The sequence below is a fragment of the Apaloderma vittatum genome, unplaced genomic scaffold (assembly GCF_000703405.1).
Source record: "Apaloderma vittatum isolate BGI_N311 unplaced genomic scaffold, ASM70340v1 scaffold149, whole genome shotgun sequence".
Taxonomy (NCBI): domain Eukaryota; kingdom Metazoa; phylum Chordata; class Aves; order Trogoniformes; family Trogonidae; genus Apaloderma; species Apaloderma vittatum.
In genome coordinates, this window is record NW_009734372.1 from 20,953 (window position 1) to 44,867 (window position 23,915).

Consider the following 23,915-nt stretch of genomic DNA (forward strand, 5'->3'; position numbering starts at 1 on the left):
AAAGTGAAAGGAGGAAGGTAGATTGAGCAAGCAGCTCATGAGAAAGTACTAATTTCCAAAATGCAGCAGATAAAGAAGAAAACTAAATGGAGACCGAATCTTAGACATTCACTCTGTACATTAAGTTTAATGGTTCTATCAACGGCTTCATATGACAGGAAATGATCTGGGCGTTTTGTTCACTTATTCTGGATGCCCTTAGTTTCAGAGAGCAACTGGTAACATGGATTGCACCTCGGAAGGGGACAGCTGAACTCTCCCTCTGGCTTTAGTGAGGCAAGAGCAGCGATGAAATCCGTGGACTGTGTGCACGTCACCCAACCGAAGGATACCGTCTCCTCTCCCTCTGCCCCCCCCGGTGCTGCTTCAGGCACCACGGGACTTTTTTCTGCCCCATTCCTGTGGCTTGCAATGCTCCTGTCCTCTTGTCTTGCAGCAGTGTCTCTTTACCATGTTATCATCCTGAAAACAGAACTAGAAGCTCTGCGCAGCGAGCTGATCTACAGGGTCCAGGCAAGGTCTCCGCTAGACCGGCCTCCCACGTACCCTGATGAAAATAAAGCGGGTACCCCTGTTCCTTCCTTCCTGCAAGTCTCTGCAGCTGGCGCCAGGCAGGTAAGCTGGAGGGGTGCTTTTCGGCTTGCGGGGGTGAGCAAATGCGAGGCTGCTCTCAGTGACCGTCGCTTCTGTCCCTCAGGAGAACAGGCTTCCTGGTCCTGGCCCAGCTGAAAGCTTCCTAAAGGAAATCTGGAACGGGAGCAGAAACAGGGGGAGAAGGTCTGTTGTCCCCAGTGAAGAAACAGGTAAATAGCAGCCGGTGGAGAGGGTTGGGATGTCACAGTTGGATACTGTCTTGAGAAAAGCAGGAGTGCTGGAGTCATGTCTTCTCCTGGCAGCCGATCTGTGCTGCCAGAGCCTGTTACAGTTTTCACAATTATTGCTGAATGAATGATGTTAACTGCAGGTATATTCTCCTAAACCATACTCTTTAAGGTACCAGATATTCATGCTGTTGCAGATGGAACTTAGAATGTTAGATCCCAAATCTGCTTTTTCTAATGGAGATATTTCTGGATGATGCAGTAAAGTTGCTTAAGGCAAGTTCAAATTCTTCAGATTGTAAATTGCTCAATTCTAAATCCATCATTCTTAGTTCAGGGTAATGCCTAACTCATTTCTCTCTGATCACTAGTAGGGAGGGAAAGCTATTATTAAAAATGTCAAGTCATTTTTCTGGGAAAACATGCTCATCCTAAAAGAGAGAAGTAACGAAAAGCTTCTTAACTTTAGGGAAGTAGGAGCTTTCAAAGAGAAAGTCTGGCTTGTACCTGTCAAAAGAAGCAGACTACAAGGAATTCAGAAGTTTAGCATCATTTCTACATTAAAACTATCTATTAATATAATTAAGACAATTAATCAAGGCATGCCTATCCAGTAAGATTTTTTCAATCATGGCCTTTTTAAAAGCTGCTGCAGAGAACATTGAAGACTGTGCTCCATAAAAGACCTCTGTTGTATAGCATAATGTTGGAATATTAATGGCATATATTTGTTTCCTTTGGGGATAAAATGCCTACATATTTTTCTTTTTCTCTTTCCGAACACAGTGATGCCTGATAGGATGAAATACAGGATTTTATTATAACAGTTTGCATTCATACTCTAACTGCAACGAGTACCTAAAAATGTTCCTGTGTTGCTAAATCAGTTCCATCCTCTTAGATACTTTTAGATTGTTTTAACTGATGAAAGCTTGTATCTTAAGTTATTAATAAAGGAAGCTGAAATTTGTAGGTAAAAACTAAAAAGTGCTTTTGAGTGACTAATTAATATGTAATGTTTCATTCACGCTTCAGTAAGCTAAATGGGACTGAAGTTCTAGAGTATAATCACTGTACATACCTCCAATATTCTCAAAAGAGAATACTCATGTAGGGCATCACCCAAAATCCATAGATTTAAATGAGATTTAATCTGTTTGTGCTATGTCACTACTCATCTTTGGTTCAGGCGCTTGGCTAAGAGTGATTTCACAAACAGGACTGAGGACAAAATTGTCTAAATTTTATTTCTTGTAGCTTGTTTCCTATCATGGGAACCACAGAGCTAGCTTGCTCTCCCCACTCTAGCATCAATCAAACCAAAACAAGTAATCTAAAGCACAAATACAAAAAATAAGGAGGCATGTCTTGTCTTAAAATGCATCTTACAGCACCAGTACTCTGCAAGTTACCCAGTTCCCTTCATGGTAGCGTTCACCTTTATTCTTCTTGCTATTTGAGAGTGTATGGACAGGAGGAGGATTTGAGGCTTCTCAGATGTGCTTCTGGCGCTTCTGGCAGACATAAAACTCTTCTCCTCAGGTGTCCACTTCTGATCACACCTATTTATCTTTCTTCACATAAATTCTAATTAAGCTACTTATTTCTGCAAGCTTTTCTTTTTTAAGATACATCTGGCTTTAAAATTGTTTAGGATGGATAATAGAAACAACAGAGTATACACAATCATTTAACAGAGAAAAGGTACACAGGTTCACCTACTACAATTTTTTTAACATGATCATTGTATTCTTGTATGTAACAAAAAGAAAAAAAAGTAAATTACAAATCTTCCATTTATATACAAGGCCATCTGTTAGACAGAGTTACCTTTCTGTCTACTCTAATTACAACAAATTAAATTTGTCAGAGTTCAGTAAGATTTTCTCCTAAACAGAGTTCAGTTACATCTTCTCAGATAAGATTTCACTGACGGACATGAACCTATTAGTCAATGTTAAATTTTGTTTTAGCAGAGTGAAATAAGAGAACACACTATTGTTCATGGTGCTGAATCCTGTCTGTTAAGTGATCACACATGCAGAATTATTAACTCAAAATTTTGATCTTCTCAAGTCCATTTCTGGGTACCGTAATCTCAGCAGCCTCAAAACTGTCCTGCAGATGTGCTGCACTCATTCTAGTACAACGGCAAAGAAATTAGGGTATTGAGTGAGGTGCCTTGTTCTTGTCCTATTTCTGTTTGCTTCAGCAAGGTCTCAAAGTAGAATGTGGTCTCATTATTCATCATTGACCCATAAACTCACTTTAATACGGATCAATTCTTTAGAAAACAAATACTTTAAAGTATCACTGATACACAGTTGCTTCTCTTGTGTTTCACCAGAGAGCAGAAATAAATTATAGAACCATTACTGTATTTATAAATAAAATTGTGGTTTGATTCTGTTTCCTTTTAAACTTTAATTATTAAGTTCCATGGATGCCCCATGACTCTTTTTAGGCTCAGCACAGGCCTTCTTGACCATGGAATTTCTTTTTTTTTTTCTATTTGCTTGATGATGTGTGCATAAAAGAAGTCACAATTTAGAATTTGAATTAAAAGAATTGAATGAAAATCAATCTAACACAATGCTGTTCTTTCATATTTATATGGCATATGCATTTGTTCATGTTCACGCATAAAGCTATTAGTCATCAGTAGCTGTGTCTTGAGAAAATTTCCAGCTCAAGTAGGTTGAAGAAATGGGTTTCAAGCATCTATTCCAAATAAAACTGTACAGTCAGCAGTCAGAACCAGAGTTCTTGATACAATGAGTAGGAGTTAATGGGTGATTTTGGAAGGTACATATTATCAATATGCAGGCAGATAGATCATCTAACTACTTCTGGCAACCATCATATCAGGACACTTAAGAACAGATATACTTTTTCTAATTTGTCTTCCTTTTAAAAATTTAGTCTGTATAAGAAAATAAATGCACGACAAAAAAATCTCCTAAATTTTATACCCTGTTCACAATTACTGATGGCCTAGGTTGCATATTTCTCTATAAGCTGTACGAAGGTATTGGCTCCATTACCTAAGCCAATTCAATGTACGAATATCAAGTTTCATTCACGTGCTCTCTCTGTGCATCATTCTGATCATTTTTGTAGGGTTCTGATTCCTGTAGCCAACTAGGGGCAGCAAGTCTTCTGTAAACTCAAATTCAGGCAACATTCTGCTATGATGAGATTGGAGCACCCATGGACTATATTGACTTTGGTGCACTGAGATTATCTATCTCAACCAGTCTAATTGCATGGATGGAAAGAATTGAGGAGAAATTCTAAGTAACTTCACAAAACAGTGAGGTGGGCTCACCTAGCATGTGATTTGGCAGGTTTTAAAATTTTTTTAACTAGCGGTTCCCAGGTTCTGCTCCAATATCACTTGTGCCCATGGGAAATAACTATTGCCACTGTGAGTAAGTTGTGAGAGTTTTGCCATTGTTCTAACTATACTTGACTTACTGGGAAACTGATTACATTTACTTTGGCAAATTGGTACATTTTTTGGTTAGAAGTGTTTTGACTCTGCATGTTGTTGGTTTAGATCTCTATAACAGAGGGATAGCAAGTTATAAGTGAAACTTTAGTGATCATTGAATCAAGAAACCTAACGTTTTATTAGTCTAAACAAAGACCACATAAAATTCCCTCACTAAGTATTCAAAATACTTCTTATTTTGTTGTTTGAAGAGGGGAAATAAAAGAGTTCTCCTAATAAAAAAGAGAAAGGCCTACTTCTTGAAAAGATATGTTATTCTTTTTTGTTTATGCTGACAATAGTCTAACTCAAAAGGAAGTAGACCCTCCTATGTGAAAGGATAGAAAATGACTTGATACAATGCCTGCAATTTTACATGAAGAATTCCACTTACTGAATGAATGAATCAGTGCAGAGCACTGTACAATCAAAAACACAAAAAAGAGGCTCTAATTGTTAAAACCAATATTCTTCTTTTTATTCTACTTTACATTGTATAAGTCCACATAGCATATTGTAAATTCTTAGTAAATAATTTCCATGCTATTCTGATTGTAGCATGTTACTGGTAATTCCATTAAGGTCAAAATAGTGCTACTAATACTTTGAAGATATATGTTATATCTGAATCATAGCTGTTACTATGACCAAGCCATTTTAATGCGAGGAATGATTTAATCCATGATTAAGGCCACATAAAGACCTCTTAAAAATGAGCAAATTAATCAGTCTATAAAAATGCACAAGCAAAAAGTAAAAGAAGATCTCCTGTGATGAGAAATGAAGAAGTTCAGGGAAGAAGAACTTGAAATTTTTCAACAACATGCACCTCTTTTATAAATGGAATTAACTAGTGTTTAAGTATATTTTAGGAAGTCTACAGAGAACAGATCTAGACCAAAGAAGGAACGTAAATAATCAGATCTGTTGTTTAAAGTTCGGTGTTTTCTCTTGTTTTTATTTCAGCAGAAATTGAAATAGATGTCTCAGACCTCAGATATCAAAACTTTGAAATGTAAGCATGAGTTCACATGCATAATTTTGTATGGATGGATTATGAAGTTAGATTGCAAAATATTAAAATTATTATGCAGGTTAAATAATATGAAAACTTGCATGTGAGGGCTTTTATCAATATCAGGTCTAAAATGATGCAGATATTCAGGAGATTGCATTCCTATCCTGCTGCAAAAGACAGCTTTTAATAAAAAAATGTGGTTATATTGCTCAACTGGTGGAGAACGCATCCCTTCAAGTGTTGGCTGTGGTTTATGAAGGCATCTGGAGTTGCTAACTTCTTCAGAATTGGCTCATGGAAGAATACAAACTCTGAAATGTTCTTCTCCCCACCCACACTCCACAGAGCAGTTAAAATCAGAAGAAAAAAAAATCCTCATCAAAGCAAAGCTATTATATGAGGATGGGGCACACTTATTTTTTTTCTAGATACACTTATTTGTACAGCTAGACCTCATGGTGACAGTCAGTCTGGATATTTTAATACATTTTTTAAGACGCATTTTATGAATCCTGTGTTCTGCTTCCATTATCAATTATTCAAAAATCCTTTAGACTACAAAGTTGATGTTCAGGTTTGATTTACACTGGGCTGAAGGGCTTTCAGGTAGAGCCTTTGATTTGTTCTGCTCAGTACTGATAGTAACTATTCAAACCACATACTGTAGTGCTTATATTCTTGATATTTTACTTCAGGTAAGGTAGAGGTCCTTCTTGGGATAGAATTGCTAACATTTCTTAATAATGTTAACTTTCTACTGAAAATCCCTGTTAATTTTCCAGAAAATATACTCTGTGTATCCGTATCTTCTCCTTAATAGTAGTGTTGTTTATTCTGAATTTGTTCAATGAATTACTTAATTTTTAAGCATGTATTTCGTTCCACTGAGGTCAACGTGAAGTACTTGTATATACTGGAAATAGTTATGTGTCAGTGTTGGCTCTTGAACATTTTTTTGAATTATGTTGTTGTTCTATCCCACAAATGCTTTTTTAGATATTATTTGTCCTTTGTGGCTTTAGGTAAAGCAGCCACTGTGTTAGTTTCTGTTCTCTTCATTGTCATGAATGACACTGTTGTATCCATATTTCTCCATGAAAAACAAGCTTACCATATTATGTGGAGCCTTATTTCTATCTTAATACACCAAAAAAAGGGAGAGTGAGATTTTTTTAGAGAATATATGTAGATTTGATGTCTATAGAATAAAGTGGAGGAGGTATATGTTTTTAAAAGTTGGAAAAGATCTTGGACTGAACCTTCTGATTTTAATTACTGTGTAGCAGTTCTCAACAAGGATGACTGGTATTTCAGTGCTGCAAACAACTCGAACCTAAATCCAGACTTGTAAACTGTGAATCACGATAGTTTCAAGTTAATAGTTAATAAAGTTTGCAGAGCAAGTTTAACAGGAGTTGCTAAAGTACCCATAACTTTCACTGCTTGTGGATGCTACTTGTTGGTACCCAACTGGATAGTAGCGGGTTAGTGTGAATCATAACTAATCCTCTCTTCTTTGTTTAGTGGAAAATCCAGTGGCCACAGTAGTGAGTTCTTTCAAAAGCAGGAATAAAAGTTTTGATTTAGCTTACTAAAGTGAAGTAATACCTCATGAAGTGAAGTAATACCTCATGAACTAAATTGCATGATGTACTTTGTTGTGCGACTCCAGAAATACACATATTGATTTTATTTGAAAGCTCCTTTTTCAGAAAATTCTGTCACTCACAAGTGTGATAGTAAACTGACTGAAGTATAATACCTTTTTCAATTTTGTGTTGGCTTGTTTTTTCTATTCCTTATCGTAAGGCAGGAAATTCAGACGCCTTTAAATTCCTGGTTTGAAAATCTATAGATTTTTGGCATGTTATTGACGAGTATTGACAGAACTCAGCGATATGTTCCAGTGCAGGAGACGGGAGCTTGGAGGATAGTGTTCCCATTAACGTTCGTGGGTCTCAGAGGTTGTGTGATCCTTGTGACATTGGAGCATTCTCAGACGTGCTCTTCAGTCTTCGCCCTCTGCCAGTTGGTACTGAGTGCTGGTGAGCATCCTGCCCTCTTCTGGTGTTTTCAGGCAGGTCCCCTTGGAAAGGAGACCTAAATACAGAAAGGAGTTGTTTTCTACTCAAATCCTCTCACTCTCTGCCATACAGAGAGAGGTTTGTGCTGCTGGGCACTTGGTTACATCCATGGGTACCACTGGCAGATGGAGAAGCAGGTGTAGGGCGCCGTTTGTTATACCAAGAGCGGCCAAATCTGACTCACAGCCTTCTCTCTTGAAAAGAGGGATACAAAAATGGAGATTCTGTAATCCACAGAAGAATGTTTTTTCTCTTGACTTTTATTAAATTCATCTGGTTTCTGTCAAGCACAATAAATTACTACTATGTTTTCTGACCTTCAAAGTAGCACTAAAACCAGATGTTTTAATTAAAATCTGCTCTAAGCAAATGCAACTATCCTTTCTTCTTTGATCCTGTTCCCTGGCATTTAAGCCTAGAAGATTTTTTTAAAAAATCCTTGTTTCACTTGCGAGCCTATGTTTTTACATACCGCAATGTTTATCTCTGAACAAACTCCTAGTTTCTCGTTACTGTCACCAGTTTCTCCAGTTTTGAGTAATGTATGAGTTTTGAGGGATACTAACCTATTTGTCATATGTGCATTAATTTGCTAATAGTCATCTCTGTACTTGATTGAGTGTGAGTATATGAAAGCATATTGAAAGTGTATATATATGTGGATTTTGAGGATTTATTTTGAAAATAGCATATAACCAATATATAAGACTAATATTTTACAGCAACTATGACTGGAAACTAACTTATTTAAATAATATAGTAAACATCATTGAAAATCTAATATGTGTCACAACTGGGAGGGTTGGAGTGTTTTTGAGGTTAATTCAGCTGACCATTCCTAGCTCATTTGACTTAATGCTACATTTTTCAATTCCATTAGGATTAAAACAAGCAAGTATTACTTGTGGTGCTATCCGAGGCCTTCTGCCTAGCTACATTATCTCTCAAAGTTATCTAGTACATGTTGTGGCATGAATTTTGCCACATTTGAGTAAGATCCATGTTAAAATCAATAGATTATATTTTCAAATAAGTGGTGAGACTGAGAGATTTTTTTGTTCATGCCGCCACATTTAAAATCATGTTAAAATTTAAATCCATGTTAAAATCAATAGATTATATTTTCAAATAAGTGGTGAGACTGAGAGATTTTTTTGTTCATGCCCTTTCCTTCTTTTTCTTTTAAAGTCATTTCCAAAGCTTACTGTAGTCTATTACTAATTTATATCTCTTTGATTTCAAAATGCTTTCACTTTTCAGTGCTGCAGGCCTGCTTGCAACTGATTGCTGACAGCAAAAGTGATATTCAACAGAAAGGTAAGAATGTTCCACAATTTATAGCTAACTGTTCTATGTATTAACTCTTCCATCCAATTTTATCTGACCTCAAAGCAGTGAGTTATGTCACCAAATTAAAAAATCTGGGAAATCTTGTAACATCCTCTTTCCAATTAGGTAATTCAGCTAATGAGACTGGAAATCTTGACTAGAAGTCAGCTTTGTTAATTTTTGGTAGACAAAAATAAAGAAAGTAACTTTTCTTTCTGATTAGCCAAAAATTATTGTTTCTTTTAGATGATTCAAGCATTGTCCCTTGGCTTCTGAGCTTTAAACGTGGAACAGCTCTGGAAGAACAAGGAAATAAAATAGTGATCAAAGAAACAGGATATTTTTTCATATATGGCCAGGTGAGAAAGCTCAATTTGCTTCAGCATCTGACATCTTAAAGGATTTTTAATGTCTCCATACAATATGTCTGAACTCTGCACCTCTTCATTCTGTAGGTTTTATATACTGATACAACATTTGCTATGGGACACCTAATACAGAGGAAGAAGGCCCACGTGTTTGGTGATGATCTCAGCTTGGTGACATTGTTTCGTTGCATCCAAAATATGCCACAGTCTTATCCGAATAATTCTTGCTATACTGCTGGTAAACATCTAAGTTTTCCTTTTTTCTGGTTGCAGATAAACTGCATCAAATAGAATCTATAGTGCTGGCTGACTAAATGTTGTGGCAGTTCTAGAGGAAATGGAGTGCATTCATGGATCTGGTTAAATGCAAAATTACAGAATACTTTCAAAAATACAGTTTTATGTAACATATTGGCATTTGGAGGATATGCATCTAACTTAGGTGATATGAACAATTTCCCTCTCTCCGCTGACTGTATAATGTGGTTAAATACTTTGGTGCTTGCAGTCAGATGCCTGAAGCAGACTAAAGGAGCACATACTGTCTGTATTGAAGAACTCGGTTTAAGAGTTGATTACACACTTAATTATCTCAATAAAATATTTAGGAGCTATGTTCATCTTTAAAACATCGTGTATGGATTTTAGCCACCCAGTTTTTGCATAGCTTACAGTGGGATTTCCAAAGACAGTTCTCATCAGCTTAATTCTCAACTCCCTATAATGGCTACTGTAGTTATACTCTTTAGTTTGATGAAAAATAATCAATTCCTGTGAAGAGCAACAAGGAAGAGCAGTTAAAATATTTAATGCCAGTTCAGCAAAATGCTTAATATGTATGTATATTCCTGCCAAAGCATTTGATGAATTATTGGATTAATAACTGATTAACAACATGGTCTAGTGGGAGGTGTCCCTGCCTATGGTAGGAGGAGGGTATGATCTAGAGGAACTTTAAGGTCCCTTCCAACCCAAACCATTCTCTGATTCTGTCATTTTATGATTTTATGATTCGATGATTGTCAAGACCTATTAAATCTTGTTTGGTAGCTCTTATCTGTCTGTCTTTTCTCCTTAATGGTGGATTTGAGGGCTTTTTCTTCTGTTATTTTCTAGCAAGATCTGTGTGGATACAAACTACTACTGTTGGCAAGTAATGACATTAAACAAATGGGATGGAAGCTAATCTTTTTTTCCAAATAAAAATAAATTAGCTACTTCCTCCTGGCAACTGAGCCTGTCCAAACATTTTCTTTAACTTTCTGCTCCTCCATCCACAGATTCTGGCTTCATAACCACCTTCAATTTTATCTGTCCTCTCATTTCACCTTTGTATTATTCCTCTAGTTTCTTAACTCAGATGTCTACTCCATGCTGCTACTTCACGGTTCCTGCATTCCAAATTCTCACCATTTTTTCTTTCATCTGAAAATAAGAACAAATCTCATGGCAATATCTCATGCCATCGCTGCAGATGATGGGTGTGTTCTCGGCTCAGTGACTCCAACTTTGGGTTGCCGCATCCGCCGGCGCGCGACTGTCAGGAAGCAAATCTTTGTGCTCTGCAGTCGCAGTGGATCAGCTGATGTCTGGTAACTTCATTTGGTTGGTAAAGATCATGAAACCTCCTCAGTGTGGGAATGAAGTGGTTTAGAACAAGCAACACCCAACGCTGACCTTGTCTGTCACATCACCATAACATGAGGAACCTGGGTACACCACTGTTAGGAATTTTTGCAGCGTTTGCTTGAGTGAACTGTGATATGCTGAGTGCAGAGTGGTCCAGTGGTAGGTCCAGCTCCATAGAGGGTGTTAAGTGTCAGCTTTGATTAGTCTGCAGTTTGTAAGACTGTGCCTAAAGAGAAAAAAGTACCTGTTGTAAGTAACAAGCCACACTTATATTTCTAAGATTATGTGCATTAACTTTTTGAATACTGCTTATGAAAATAATGTACTTGAAATATTAACTTAAAAATATTCCAAATCTTTTGCCAGGCATTGCAAAATTAGAAGAAGGGGATGAGCTTCAACTTACAATACCACGGAGAAGGGCCAAAATATCCTTGGATGGAGATGGTACTTTTTTTGGTGCAGTTAGACTCCTCTGAAGTCCTTCATTTCTGTTATTATGCTTAATGTAGTTTTCTTCTTTTCCTATGCCTTTGTCAGAAAAAATATTGACTTGTAATAAAGCTGCCAGTTAGGTCTCTCCTCATCCACCACCAGCTTCTGAGAAGTTTTCTTCAGTTTAATAAGCAAACCCAAAACAGAAAACACAACAGACATACTTGTGAGATATAACCATCATGTGATTACGAGAAAGCCAATTTGTTTTAGACAATGGGAGACACTGAACAACAATTTTAAAGTGATGGGGTTTTGTCTTTGAAAGAATTTCTTGTCCACACAGCAAACTGCAGGAGTTGATCATAAAGAGGACCATTGACTATCAAATTATTATCCATAACTGAAAAGGAAAACTGAAACACAAGTACATACCATCTTAGGTTTGCTTTGTTTCATCAATAAAACATGTGAAGTATAAAGTATGGGGAAGAAACCTCAAACAGTAGATTCTTCATCACCAAATGTAGGTGCCAGGTGGGTTCTGTTTGGTTGGAGTTTTTCTGGTTTTTTGTTTCTTCAACATCAAAATTTTGGAGAGGAAAAGAAGTCTAAATGTATGGGATAATGAAAACAAACTCCTCAGAAAAATACAAAATAGTAGCCACTGGCTTGCTTCTTCCCTGTGAACAAAAAGTATAAAAATTACTAAAATCTGTTATTATTTACTAATTATAATTAATTTTACTGGAAAAAGGACATGTAAGATGCTGCAACAGCTCAGTCTTCATAGCATTGCTGCTCATCAAGGGCTATGTGTATTCTTCTATGTAAGCAAGGCAGAGGTAGAAATAAGCAGTGGGATTAGACACAATGCAGTAGGTGGAACTGGATTTCTGTTTTCATAATATCTGCATGCATACAGAGGTGTTATGTAAATATATACAGTACATATATGTATATATATATGAAAGTACATACACATATATATAAGCCTTTGAAATTTGGGCATAGGATTTTGTCATTTGAATAGTTTATCCAGTGGAAATATTACTGCATATATATTTTTTACATTTCTCTTGCTTTTTGCTATGATCCATTCTATGAAATATAGTAAAAATAAAAAATCCGATAAACCTCAAACCACTCATACAACTAAGAAAACACATTTGTGTCCCAGAAATCTGGGCTCAATCCCTACATTGATTGTAGGCTTCTTTTGCACTTTTGAATGGATTGCTCAACTCTGTTTTACTAAAAAAGAATCAGATCTGTAGAAATACTAGACAGACCTTTTTTGTTGTGCATTTTTTTGTCTGCCTTTTTCAGTGGATGAGATTTTTGTCTTTTTTATCCCCAAAATCCCCGTGTATTACATGGTAAAGGTAATAGCATGATAGTAATGTGGGCAAGACTTCTAGCAGCTATTGTAATACAAACGTTGAATATTTATTCGACTGACCTTCAAAGAAGTATTGAAGTGCGACTGGAACAGACAAAATAATAAAACCTACAGTAATGAACGGTACTTTATTGGAAATTTTTTAAGAGTTGAGAATTGTTTCAATTAAGTTCACGTAGTAAAGACAAGACACTTTGTATATTGCAGTCTCCTTGTCCATTTTCATAAACCACGCTGATCTGATTGAGTTCTCATGGTGGTGGACAATAAATAAAAGAGATTTGGAGCTAGGAGTTATGGACTATGGTAAAGTAATGAAACAATTGAACTTCTCTGGGTTTCAAGAAGATATTTACACTTCAGCAATAAGTGTATGTGTATTAGAGTACCATGCTGGGATTTTTATGAGGCTTAACTATAGTTTCAAAATGTCTGGAAGTTCGCTTTGTACAAATTTATGTGTTCTGGAGCTGAAGTTGCTGGTGCTGCTTCTTCTTCTTCTGTTGCTGTTGTTGTTATTATTATTATTATTACTATTACTTTTAAATTTGATGTGCTAAGCATTTTAAATCCTCTACAGGAACCTTTAGTTTAGCCAAAGGTTATGTGAAGCTGCATATAGATAAAACAACTATTAGCATGCCATGAGTTGTCAATTATTACAGACATACATTAAAGAGATGCCCAGAATCTCTAATCAGAAGCTTGTTGATTTTAGCATTGGTTGGAAAAAAAAAAAAAAGTAAAAAGTTAGTATTGCTTTCCCAGAGACTTGATGTCTAGACTTGTATATTTAACTTTTGGTGTGTAAGTTTCCCCAGTGGTTTCAGTGGGCTTGTGTGTGCTCAACTTAAGCCATTTCTGAAGGTGCTTGGCACCTCAGAAGGTGTACCTTTGACATAAACAAACACAGTGTAATATTTTAAACATACAACACAGAGCAAAAATTTTGCAAGGCTAAATCAATTGTCATGACTGCCCCTTTCTGTTGTATTTCTTCCTTGTGCTGCTGGTGAATTTGGATGACACAGCACTTTGGGAAATGTTTGGTGTACGTTGTGGCTTTGAGGAAGGTTTTCTCTTCTAAGCGAAAAGATCTCAAAAGTGTTCCTTTCCTGCAGTAGGATGAAACTGAACCTCATGTTTCTTCATAAAAAATGTGAACCATGAGAACTCCCACATGTCGACAGACAGTTCAGATACTTCTACTGACAAAGCTGGCGATTTGGTTGTTGGTGGGTTGGTTTTCTGCTGCTTCATGAAAAAATTTGTCTTCTCAGAATTAATCTGCTTCTGCACAAAGTTGAGTTTTAACAGATCAACATTTTCTCACTGAAGCAGGAGGAACAGGAGGAGAATACCTCGTTCCTGAGGGTTCCGCAATCGAACTGGTGATACATGAGATAACAAAATGCATCCAGACCACAACTTTGCTTATGATTCAGTTAGTGGGAGTTACTGAAACTCTCTGCATTTGATAGATGGTATTTAAATAAGTGTGACAGGGAATAAGTAGTATCTAGTTGCTTCATACCGTATTTTACATTCTTATCAAGACATCTAGCATTTAAGATCGGTTTCTGCAAATGCAACAAACTGTGAATACTCTGGTTCTTTTTCATGTAGTGTTAAGCAGCATCATGGCAAACATAAAGGACACGAGCATTTTCTTTCCAGTACATTTTGACAGAAAGTGTGAGCTTGTATCATTCTTTCTTTTTTAATAATCTGCAGCTGTTAGATATAAGGCTGCTTTGAAACATGTAATTTGGATCTTAAAAAAGAAAGTATGTCTGTTATATAATGTGCAGTCACACACCCTACTGACCTACACTCATTACACGGTTCTCCCACATCTGACTTTTTCTCAATTTGCTCAGCAATTACCATTGTGAGACCTTAATTTCAGTTGTCTCATAGTTTTGCTAAGCTTACACCACTGGAGTTGAGATTTTCCACATCTCTAGTTTATGCCTTAGGTTGAATCCTCTTGGATAACTTCAGCTCCCAAAGTTCTACTCTTCTAAAGATGAGGATAGGGAAAATGGCATTGTCTGGATTTTACTTTAGCGATTTGGCTACTTTTTCTTTGGAAAGTTCTAAAGTCTCTATGCCTTGAAAGAAGAAGTAAGTGTAATGTGTGTTTTTCTTTGATTTAATCAGCGTTTTCTTTCTTCCTTTCTTCTGCACTCATACTTTGACAAAGTGTATGCTTTTGAAGAGTATTTTATGCTTTCTTGTGGTAAGCATATTCTCTCTCTATTGAGTTTTCAAAAGGGAGAAGAAAATGTTCCCAGCAGTTTTTGTCTCTTAGCTGAGTCCACGGATTACCACCATCAGTAAGATCTAAGGTGTTTTTTTCAAAATCAGTCCAAGCAGCAGTGGTAGGGAAGTTAATGCAAATGCAGGGAAGAGGGAAGCTAAATTTTTGATGTAGAAAGCGTCTCATGGCATTTGTAGGTTACACAGAGCATAGGAATGGTGGGGGAAACGAACTAGATTTGAAGCTGGACTGCAGAAATTAGAGAGACTCTAACTAGGGTTTGATTGCTTGTAAGGTTGGTAGATATGCAAGCGTATGAAATGGGTTGGCTGTGAAAAGCCTGGGAGCTAAGTGAGGTTAGGCAAATACAGCAGCTTTGTGGAAAGGGGCCACGGGTTCCCGGGAGAAAGCGAGCCAAACACAAGTCCACAGTGAGCCCTGTCAGACATGAAGGCTAACAGAATACTGCTCTGTATCACCAGGAGCATCACCAGGGGTTATTCTCCTATCCTTGGCACTTTTCAGAGTGTATTTGGGATCCTGCATCCAAGTTTGGACATGCTACATCCCAGATACAAGACAATAAGAAACTTGAAGGAGTCCATTTGTAATGCAAGGGGATGGTCCAGCCTTCCAATACCAGTTAGGAGGTCACCAAGAAAATGGAATCATACCCTTTGGGAGGCCCACAGTCGTGTGAGAAGAGACAATAAGCATAAGTCAAACTGAGAAATTCATACTCAACACAGGAAAAAAATAATTACCATGGTGTCATGGTCCATTTGGGTGTCTCAGATTTACAGGTCAACTTGCTCTGTAAATTAAACTTCATTTTACGAGCTCATTAGAAAAGAAAACAATCCCCTTTGTACAGAAGTCACTAATTCATCACATAAATCATAAGTTTTCTAACAAGCTCTCTGTTTCATAACTCGTAACTTGTGCATCAAAACAGTTACCTAGCCAACAGGGGGGATGCTTATCCTTCCTCCTCAGTCACAGTGCAAGAGTGCCCTGTATCACACCAGGAAACATGAACACCTCAGCAGTCCTGCTGTTGTTGGACCCACTTCAAAACCTTTTTGGGTAAGCTGATATACCTTCCAGTTCAGAAGCTTGGTCTACAGCATCTCCATGAGTTGGCAGATTATGAAGAAACTACTAGACAAGAAATAGACAACGATGATGGCTGACGGAGACAGCCAACTGCCCGTGACTATATCTGCATAATAACCTCCAGTCCTCTCTGGCCACTGTGTCCTGCCTCAGTGTTGCCTTTGCTTTGATCTCATGGCTCTAATCACTATGTACATCAGGCCTTAGTATGAGCTGTGCGTTAGCCACAACCTGAGCAGGAATTGAGTAAAGAGTCACACCGTGGGGACAGTCAAACACTGAAGCAAATGGCTCAGAGAGGCTGTGAAAAACCTGTTCCTACAGATTTCCAACATGTTAATGGATAAAGCCCTGAGCAACATGGTCTGACTTCAGTGTTGATCCTGCTTTGAGCAGACTGCCAAATGATCCCTTTCCCCTGGCAGATTCTGTGGTAAGAAAGCAGGAGATGTGGCTAGCAGAGAGAGGATTGAGACTGGTGGGAACAGGTCAGAAAGGGTCCTGCTGGGCAAGGGCTGATGTTAATTTCCTGAGCGCGGACGAAACACAGGTTCCTCAGTGTGTGCTTTGACAGTATCAGCAAACATTTATGTAATGCACAGGGCAGGTTCCAGTTAAGCACAGCAAGCTGCTAGCAGTCATCAGGTACTGCACGGCCTGAAACTCGGGAGTGTAAATTGAATCAAACCATGTGGCCAAGTAATAATCTTTCTTCACCCACTTGAAAGTTTCCTTTGGCTTTTTTTTTCCTGCCTAACACCTTCCTTCGCTCAGTGGGTAGGAGACACTTACTTCATCCTGTGGAAGTAGTAAATGAGGCAAAATGTGCAGAAAAAACTATGATATTGTATTTAAATCAGACTTGCATTTTCCTTCTGTCTGTGAATGTTGGCTGGAAAAAAAATATTCACTTTCCCCAGATTTTTTTTTCTTTCTTTAAATATGGGCTTGTTTCAATTTTGACTTTAAACCATGTCTCCCAAAACCTTTTTGGCAAACTTAAGCTCTTCAGATCCTGTTTCTAATCCTGATCAACGTTAGTTATTCCAAAGGCTGCAAGAAATCCTATATTTCAACACACAGGTGAGTTCCCCAGTCTGGAAGACTGAGCTTGGGGTATTTGCCTTCTAGAGCTTCTGGGCCCACGGAACAGTTTTGACAAGATTTTTTTTAATCTGGAAACTGACACTTTCAGTTTCCCTAGCTTATTACACAACAGCCCTTTTGGAAGTCTAAGCTGAGTTCCTTCCAAACACCACTTTCAATTTGGTAACAGTTCCTTCATTCTGAAATACTTTAAACAAAACATGCTGGACTCCACAAACGGCTGTTTTTAACAAAGCTCTATTTTGTCTGAAATTTTTCAGGCTGCCCTATTCTTTACCGCAGAGTTCCTTCAACCAGATTTTTCATGTGTGGTTACTGATTTAACGTTCCTCATTTTGTGGCTGACGGACTGATGTCCCTGTGATCTCATTTGCAGAAGTGTTGAAACTCACAGCTGAAACTGAAATTAGCAGAAGCTGTGCCTTGAATATATGGAGGGCTGTATAATTCTGTTCAGAAATACTATAGCAACAAATATTCTGAGAAAGCCCTGGAGGAAATAAATTCTGATCTGGAGGCAAACGTAGTTAGGAGTGTGCAGTCAGCCAAGAGCTATGCTTAGGAAAATGTGGGAGGAAAGTTTTTAAATCATTGCTTGAGTGCTGGACATTGTGTGCATTCAGTGTGACAGGGGTCTTAATGGGATGGGCAACGTGAGGTTATGCAAAGTAATTTGTGTTACAGGTGCAAGGAAGTGGAACTGAGATTACAAAGACAATTTTGGCCCATCTTCACCATGAGCATTTAACTTTGCATTGGAAGATTATGTAGGGGTTGTAGACAGAGGACCTCCAGGGGCCTGTTTCTATTTCCTGCACTAAAAGAGAAGTTCCACTCCCCACAAACCTCATAGAAACTACTACATGTAGCTGCGGGAGGGGTGATGACTGTTCTACCTGTGCTAAGACAGTATTTGTCTGCCCATTAAGGGAACTAGAAGGAAACTACTTCATAGTTCCCAGCCACCACTGGAGAGCAAACTTAGCACTTTTAGAAGAAGGAAGAGTATAGGGAAAGTTTGCCAGAGGAGAGCAAACATGCAGTGTCTGGTGCCAGGCTGCTGGCTCAGGGTTCATTACCAGGCTTTGTTTGTCCTCTGACTGAGAAGATCACAAGGATGACAGAGATTTGAAAAGCTCTACAACTGTTTTACAATAATAATTTCACCACATCTAAGCGACATTTAAACACATCCAGGGATGGCGACTCAACCACCTTTCTAGGCAGTCTATTCCAGTGTCTGACCACTCTTTCTGTGAAGAATTTCTTCCTAATGTTTGGCCTAAACTCGCCCTGTTGCAACTTGCAACCATTCCCCCTGATTCTGTCCCTAATTACCTGTGAGAAGAGACCAGCACCAACCTCTCTACAACGTCCTTTCAAGTAATTGTAGAACATGATGAGGTCCCCCCTCAGCCTCCTCTTCGTCAAATTGAACAGACCCAGCTGCCTCAATCGCTCCTCATAAGGTCTGTTCTCCAGGCCCTTCACCAGCTTTGTTGCCCTCCTCTGCACTCGCTTCAGCAAGGAAATTTGCCTCCTCCCCTCACCCCAAGGAGGGGACAGTAAGAGAAAAGTGAGTGGATGGGGTGAAGTGGCACATCGGATGCTGTGGCATAGTGGGAAAGGTAGGTGAGAAACAGGTGTGTAGGAGGAGGGCGTAAAGATTGCCATGCTGCTGGTGCTGCTGCTGCCTTTCTTCCCTCACGGTCTCAGTTGCTCTACACAACCTTTCAGTCCTGTGCCAGTCTGGCATCACAACTGGTAATTTTTTTCAGAGCAAGTTCATGATGGGCCATACTTGTGTCTCTATTCAGTTATCGGTTGCAATTACCAGCCAAAATTACTGGTCCCAGTGCTGACTCTGTAGAACGAGGCATCACCTCAGTGATGCTCTACTGCAATACTACACCGGAAGCGTGAGTCAGGGCTGATGCAAACAAGCTGAGCAAGCTGATAAGAAATGAGGTTGAGTCTGGCATTCTTCATCTGTAAAATTATGACAGTACACTTTCCTACCTCCGAGGCTGACAGAAATCTATCTTCCACCATCAGTGAAAGCAGTTAGCAGTGGAAAAGGGAGGAACATACAGTCTTGCTACTTCTTCCAACACATTTCCTTTCTTTACGCAGAATCCCATTTTGCCAGCTTTCTTTGGCCCTGTTCTCTTTCACGTTCATCACTGCTATACTCAGAACACGGAGGGGTTGGGGAGAAATAAAAAGCTAGAAAAATCAAGAGTTTCTAAAGCTAATTTGGCTTGTCTGCCTCTCTGATTTTTGGTGGATAACCTCACACAATCGTCACCATCACGGTTTTTAGGGAGCTGGAGCCTCATACAGCCTTTCCCCAGCGGAGGGCAGCAATGCACGCACTGAAAGGCGCGTCCTGAGCATCGTCATCTCAGCATTGAACAACTTGGAAGTAAAAAAAATCTCCCCTTTGAACCTAGTGTATCACTTCTGATGCTGCACACGGAAAAGAGAAAAACAAGAGGATAAAAAGAAAAAAGATAAAAGAAAAAGTAAAAAAGAAAGGAAAAGCTTCTGAAGCACTGATGCCAATGAAATTATATTTTATGCTTGTGAATTAATTAACAGTGAGTCAAAGCTACATCTTATGTATTGCATTTGCTTTTGAGGAAGAAAAAATAACACAACAAACTTGCTTCCTTGAACTTCCTTTGTTTTATCTAAGGGCAGAGAAATATTTCTGGTTTACTTCTCAACATGCAATATTTAGTTGGGAGTCTGAAACAGTTAACACACAAAGCTTGGCCAAAACAATGATCTTAAACAGCACAGAACTGGGTCTTCCATCCTAGGCTTAATGTCAGAAAAAAGATGAGGTTTAATCTTTTAAGAATTTTGGTCACTCTTTTAGTATGGATCAGGTTCACCTTATCATTATCTCTCACTTCCCTCTCTTTGCATACCCGAGTCTATACACTCTCAATGTTTGACAGGAAGGTCCTCCTGCTATAAGAAATTCTGATTTATACGTTTATTCATTCCTAGATTCCTGGCATGAATGGATCCTTCTGCAGACTCTTGGCAGCTGAATGCTTTGCTTTTTTTTGCTTGTTAAGCAGTTTGAAAAACTAGGATGGAAAGAAAAATACTGCTTCTGTTATTTAGAATCCAATGCTTTGACATGTTTTCCATAAATCCGTTTTCCTCACCTTGATTTAATTACATAGTGGTGAGAAGAAAAATCAGTACTTGTTTTGCCTTAAGTGTCTTACCTTTTTGAAGGCACTACTTGTGTTCCTGTAGCTATCCTCAGATTTTTATTGACTTCTAATATACATTTCATATTAGCTCCAAACCTCCTTTCTGGTAAAGCAGGAACAATGCAAATCCCACCCCTCCAATACTACTTGTAAATTCATAGCTTCTAGAGCTGATGTATTGTTTTAGTCTCCTCAGATATTTGTTTCTCCTGAGATGGTGATCCATATATATATTCACTAGTTCTCCATAAAGGAATCGTACTAAAACTGATGATCCCTTGGGATGCACAAGCTGATGGTCTATGATGAAGAGCCAAGCAGAAAGGCAACATCACACACAGCCGTGGTTAACCACTGCCTTACTGCTCCATTTCCTTACCCTGATGGTTAAGAATGTAGCAGGTCACATTGGCTTTCTTTAAACACCCAGGACAAGGTTCTTCTGACTTCATAAAGACATCTGCAACACCTCCACATTTTGAGGCAAACATCCAGAACCCTACTATAATCCGCCCCTGCGCCCACTGATCCATAAAACTGTGAGAAAGCTGCTGTGAAGCCACCTGTGCTCAGGTGGGAGGTCTCACCTCTCACCCACCTCTAGCTCTGCCCTCTCCCACCCCATTTCCCACTCCGTGTACCAATTTTCAAGCTTCTTGTATACTGCTCTGCAATGTGACTGCTGCTGCATCTTTAATTGGACATTGCTGGTTGCTTTTTGATTTGGCTGATGAATGTTCCCCATGCCTCTCCATGCCCAGTTGACATCCATTCTCCTATTTTAACAGCTGCTGTTGTCCAGGCTGTTTTGTAAAGACAGCAACCATGTGTGCACTCTCAACTCCTTGTATAGTAGCTTATGTACAAAAATTTAGTTTATCTGAGTCTCTCAACCCTTTTAAATACTTGAGCAGCTCCACAGGTGCAACAGCTTCTCTCTTCTTTCTCCGTTTTTGGTTTTATTTATTTTTATTCATTTATTTTTTCTCTTTCAGGACACAACCACAAATTCCAGTCCTGTCAGACATGCCTGGATAGTTCCAGTATTGTTTTACCTTGAATTTGCAGAGAAAAAGGGCCTTTTCTTCTGCTTAGCAAGAAAGGCGTAGGTCCCAAGTACAGTTTGGGGGTATCCCCAGCAGTGGCAATGGTGGGTTCTGCCTCTGTGCCCGTCTACTTGCACCTGCTATAGAACATAGCACTCTCTCCCTCGGTCCTGTTACGAACCCCTTTTACCTGTCAAATTAAGACTCCAGCTGCACCCCACTCACTTGAGCTGTCACCACAGACTCAGATCTAACTTCAAGTACTCACTCACCCAGCTGCAATAAACTTCCCTGGGACGAGGCTCAGACCAGTACCTCTGCACAGGCACTTAGGAATTGCACCTGCACACCCTCCGAACTGGCTGCATTACCCCAAAAAATACTTTTTGTAAACTACTGCACAGAGACATCCACAAACATCATAAAAACTGAACAAAAGGCCAAAGTAATTCCAATCCCAGTGTACGATTCATGATTCTTAAGTCCTTATAGCTATTTATTTAGGCAGCCTGAAGAGTAGCAGTCCGTAGGCTTTCAAATTTCCATGGGTGAAGCTCCTTCGTATTGAATGTTCTGCCAACGCACATACCTCAGGGCACACAAAGGGCATGTCTCAGTACTTATCTCAAGCTGCAATCTATTTGACATTCATAAACCAGTCACCTGTATTGACAAAAGCCCAGAGAATGACATAGTTTCATTCCAAAACCTGACCACAGAAGGAGGAAGTGGTGGCCTGACCTTATTATATGTAATAGCCTGGTGGTTAGAGCACTTGCTGAGGAAGTAGATCACAGCGCTCCCTGGGACAGTGCTCTCATGACCCCAGGAGGGCAATCACACACGGACCACAGGTATCCTCCCTAATCACTTCTGCTCTGCAGGGAAAGAGCTGAGGGAAGGATTTAACTGTAGATATGAGGATAGATGTTGGTATGGTGAGACTCAGTCTCACTTGAATAGCTAAGTCAAAGACTTAAAGAAATGCCAAAGTCCTGGTTGATAGTTCCCAATTTTATGGTGATGCCGACAGACAAGCTTAATGTTTACTACTGACTGCTGTAAACTCCACTGCGTTATGCCGTCCTGTATCTACTGCCCTGTTGTGAGGATGCTGAGCCTCTCAGGTGCAACTGGTAAGGTCTTAAGATACTTTCAGTATGATTTGCTTTATCTTTCAACATGAGAATCAAAACACTTCCTACAATTTATTCATTCAACCGAAGAAAAATTCAGGGTCACATTTATTTTCAGGAAATTTACACACCTCTTGTCTCAGTCTGGAGAAGGTTTAGTGAGCACCTGTCAGCATTTGGAGGCCAGCCCAGCCCTAACCCTCAATACTCAAATGCTTGAATTGCTACAGATACCACTAGCTAACAGCTAAACTAAAGAGAAGGAACAAAGAAAGAATATTTACATTCTATATATGAGAAAAATCATATCCGGTAGTGGGAACATGTTTGTTTACCATTGGAAATCATAATTTCTTAACTGAGTTTCACTTGTGACAGGCTTTATTGCTTTCAAAAACTGATCTTGTCTTTGAATTGGAAAAAAGCTACACCATATGTTAGATGTTTCTCAGAGAACAGTATTGGGACTGGTACTATTTAACCTCTTTGTTGGCGACATGGACAGTGGCATCGAGTGCACCCTCAGCAAGTGTGCTGATGACACAAAGATGTGTGGTGTGGTAGACACACTGGAGAGAAGGGATGCCATCCAGAAGGAACTTGACAGGCTTAAGCAGTGGGCCCAGGCCAACCTCATGAAGTTTAATAAGGCCAAGTGTAAGGTCCTGAACCTGGGTTGAGGCAATCCCAAGCACAGACACAGGCTGGGCAATAAGTGAACTGAGAATAGCCCTGGGGAGAATGATTTGGGTGTGTTAGTGGATGATAAGATCAACATGAGCCAACAGCGTGCCCTTGTGGCTCCGAAAGCCAACTGTTTCCTGGGATGCATCAAGAGATGTGTGACCAGCAGGTCAAGGGACCTGATTCTGCCCCTTTACTCTGCCTTTGTGAAACCCCACCTGGAATGCTGCATCCAGTTCTGGAACCCTCAACACAAGAAACTGACATGGAGCTGTTGGAGTGAGTCCAGAGGAGGGCAACCAAGATGATCAGAGGGCTGGAGCATCTCGCCTATGAGGAGAGGCTGAGAGACTTAGGCTTGTTCAGCCTGGAAAAGAGAAGGCTCTGGGGAGACCTTAAGCAGCCTTGCAGTACCTGAAGGAGGCCTACAAGAAGGCTGTGGAGCGACTTTTTACAAGGGCCTGTAGTGATAGGACGACGTATAATGGGTGGAAGCTAGAAGAGCATGGGTTTAGACTTGATATAAGGAAGTTCTTTATCCTGAGGGTGGTAAGGCACTGGAACAGGTTGCCCAGGGAGGTTGTGGATGCTCCATCCCTGAAGGCATTCAAGGCCAGGCTGGATGGAGCTCTGAGCAACCTGATCCAGTGGGAGATGTCCCTGCGATGGCACAGAGGGTGGCACTAGATGATCTCTGAGGTTCCTTTGAACCCCAGTCATTATATCACAGAATCACAGAATCACAGAATGT

At 39.2% G+C, this 23,915-nt stretch overlaps 1 protein-coding gene across 1 annotated transcript; it reads left to right on the forward strand.

Moving 5' to 3' along the window:
- The first annotated feature begins 205 nt into the window (after nt 1–205).
- Nucleotides 206–11,635, forward strand: TNFSF13B (tumor necrosis factor (ligand) superfamily, member 13b). Its single transcript, XM_009876216.1, has 6 exons — nt 206–615; nt 698–803; nt 8,677–8,733; nt 8,992–9,104; nt 9,201–9,351; nt 11,109–11,635. Exons 1-6 carry the CDS (start codon nt 289–291, stop codon nt 11,219–11,221), a joined length of 867 nt encoding a protein of 288 aa, XP_009874518.1. The 5' UTR covers nt 206–288; the 3' UTR covers nt 11,222–11,635.
- The last annotated feature ends 12,280 nt before the right edge of the window (nt 11,636–23,915 follow it).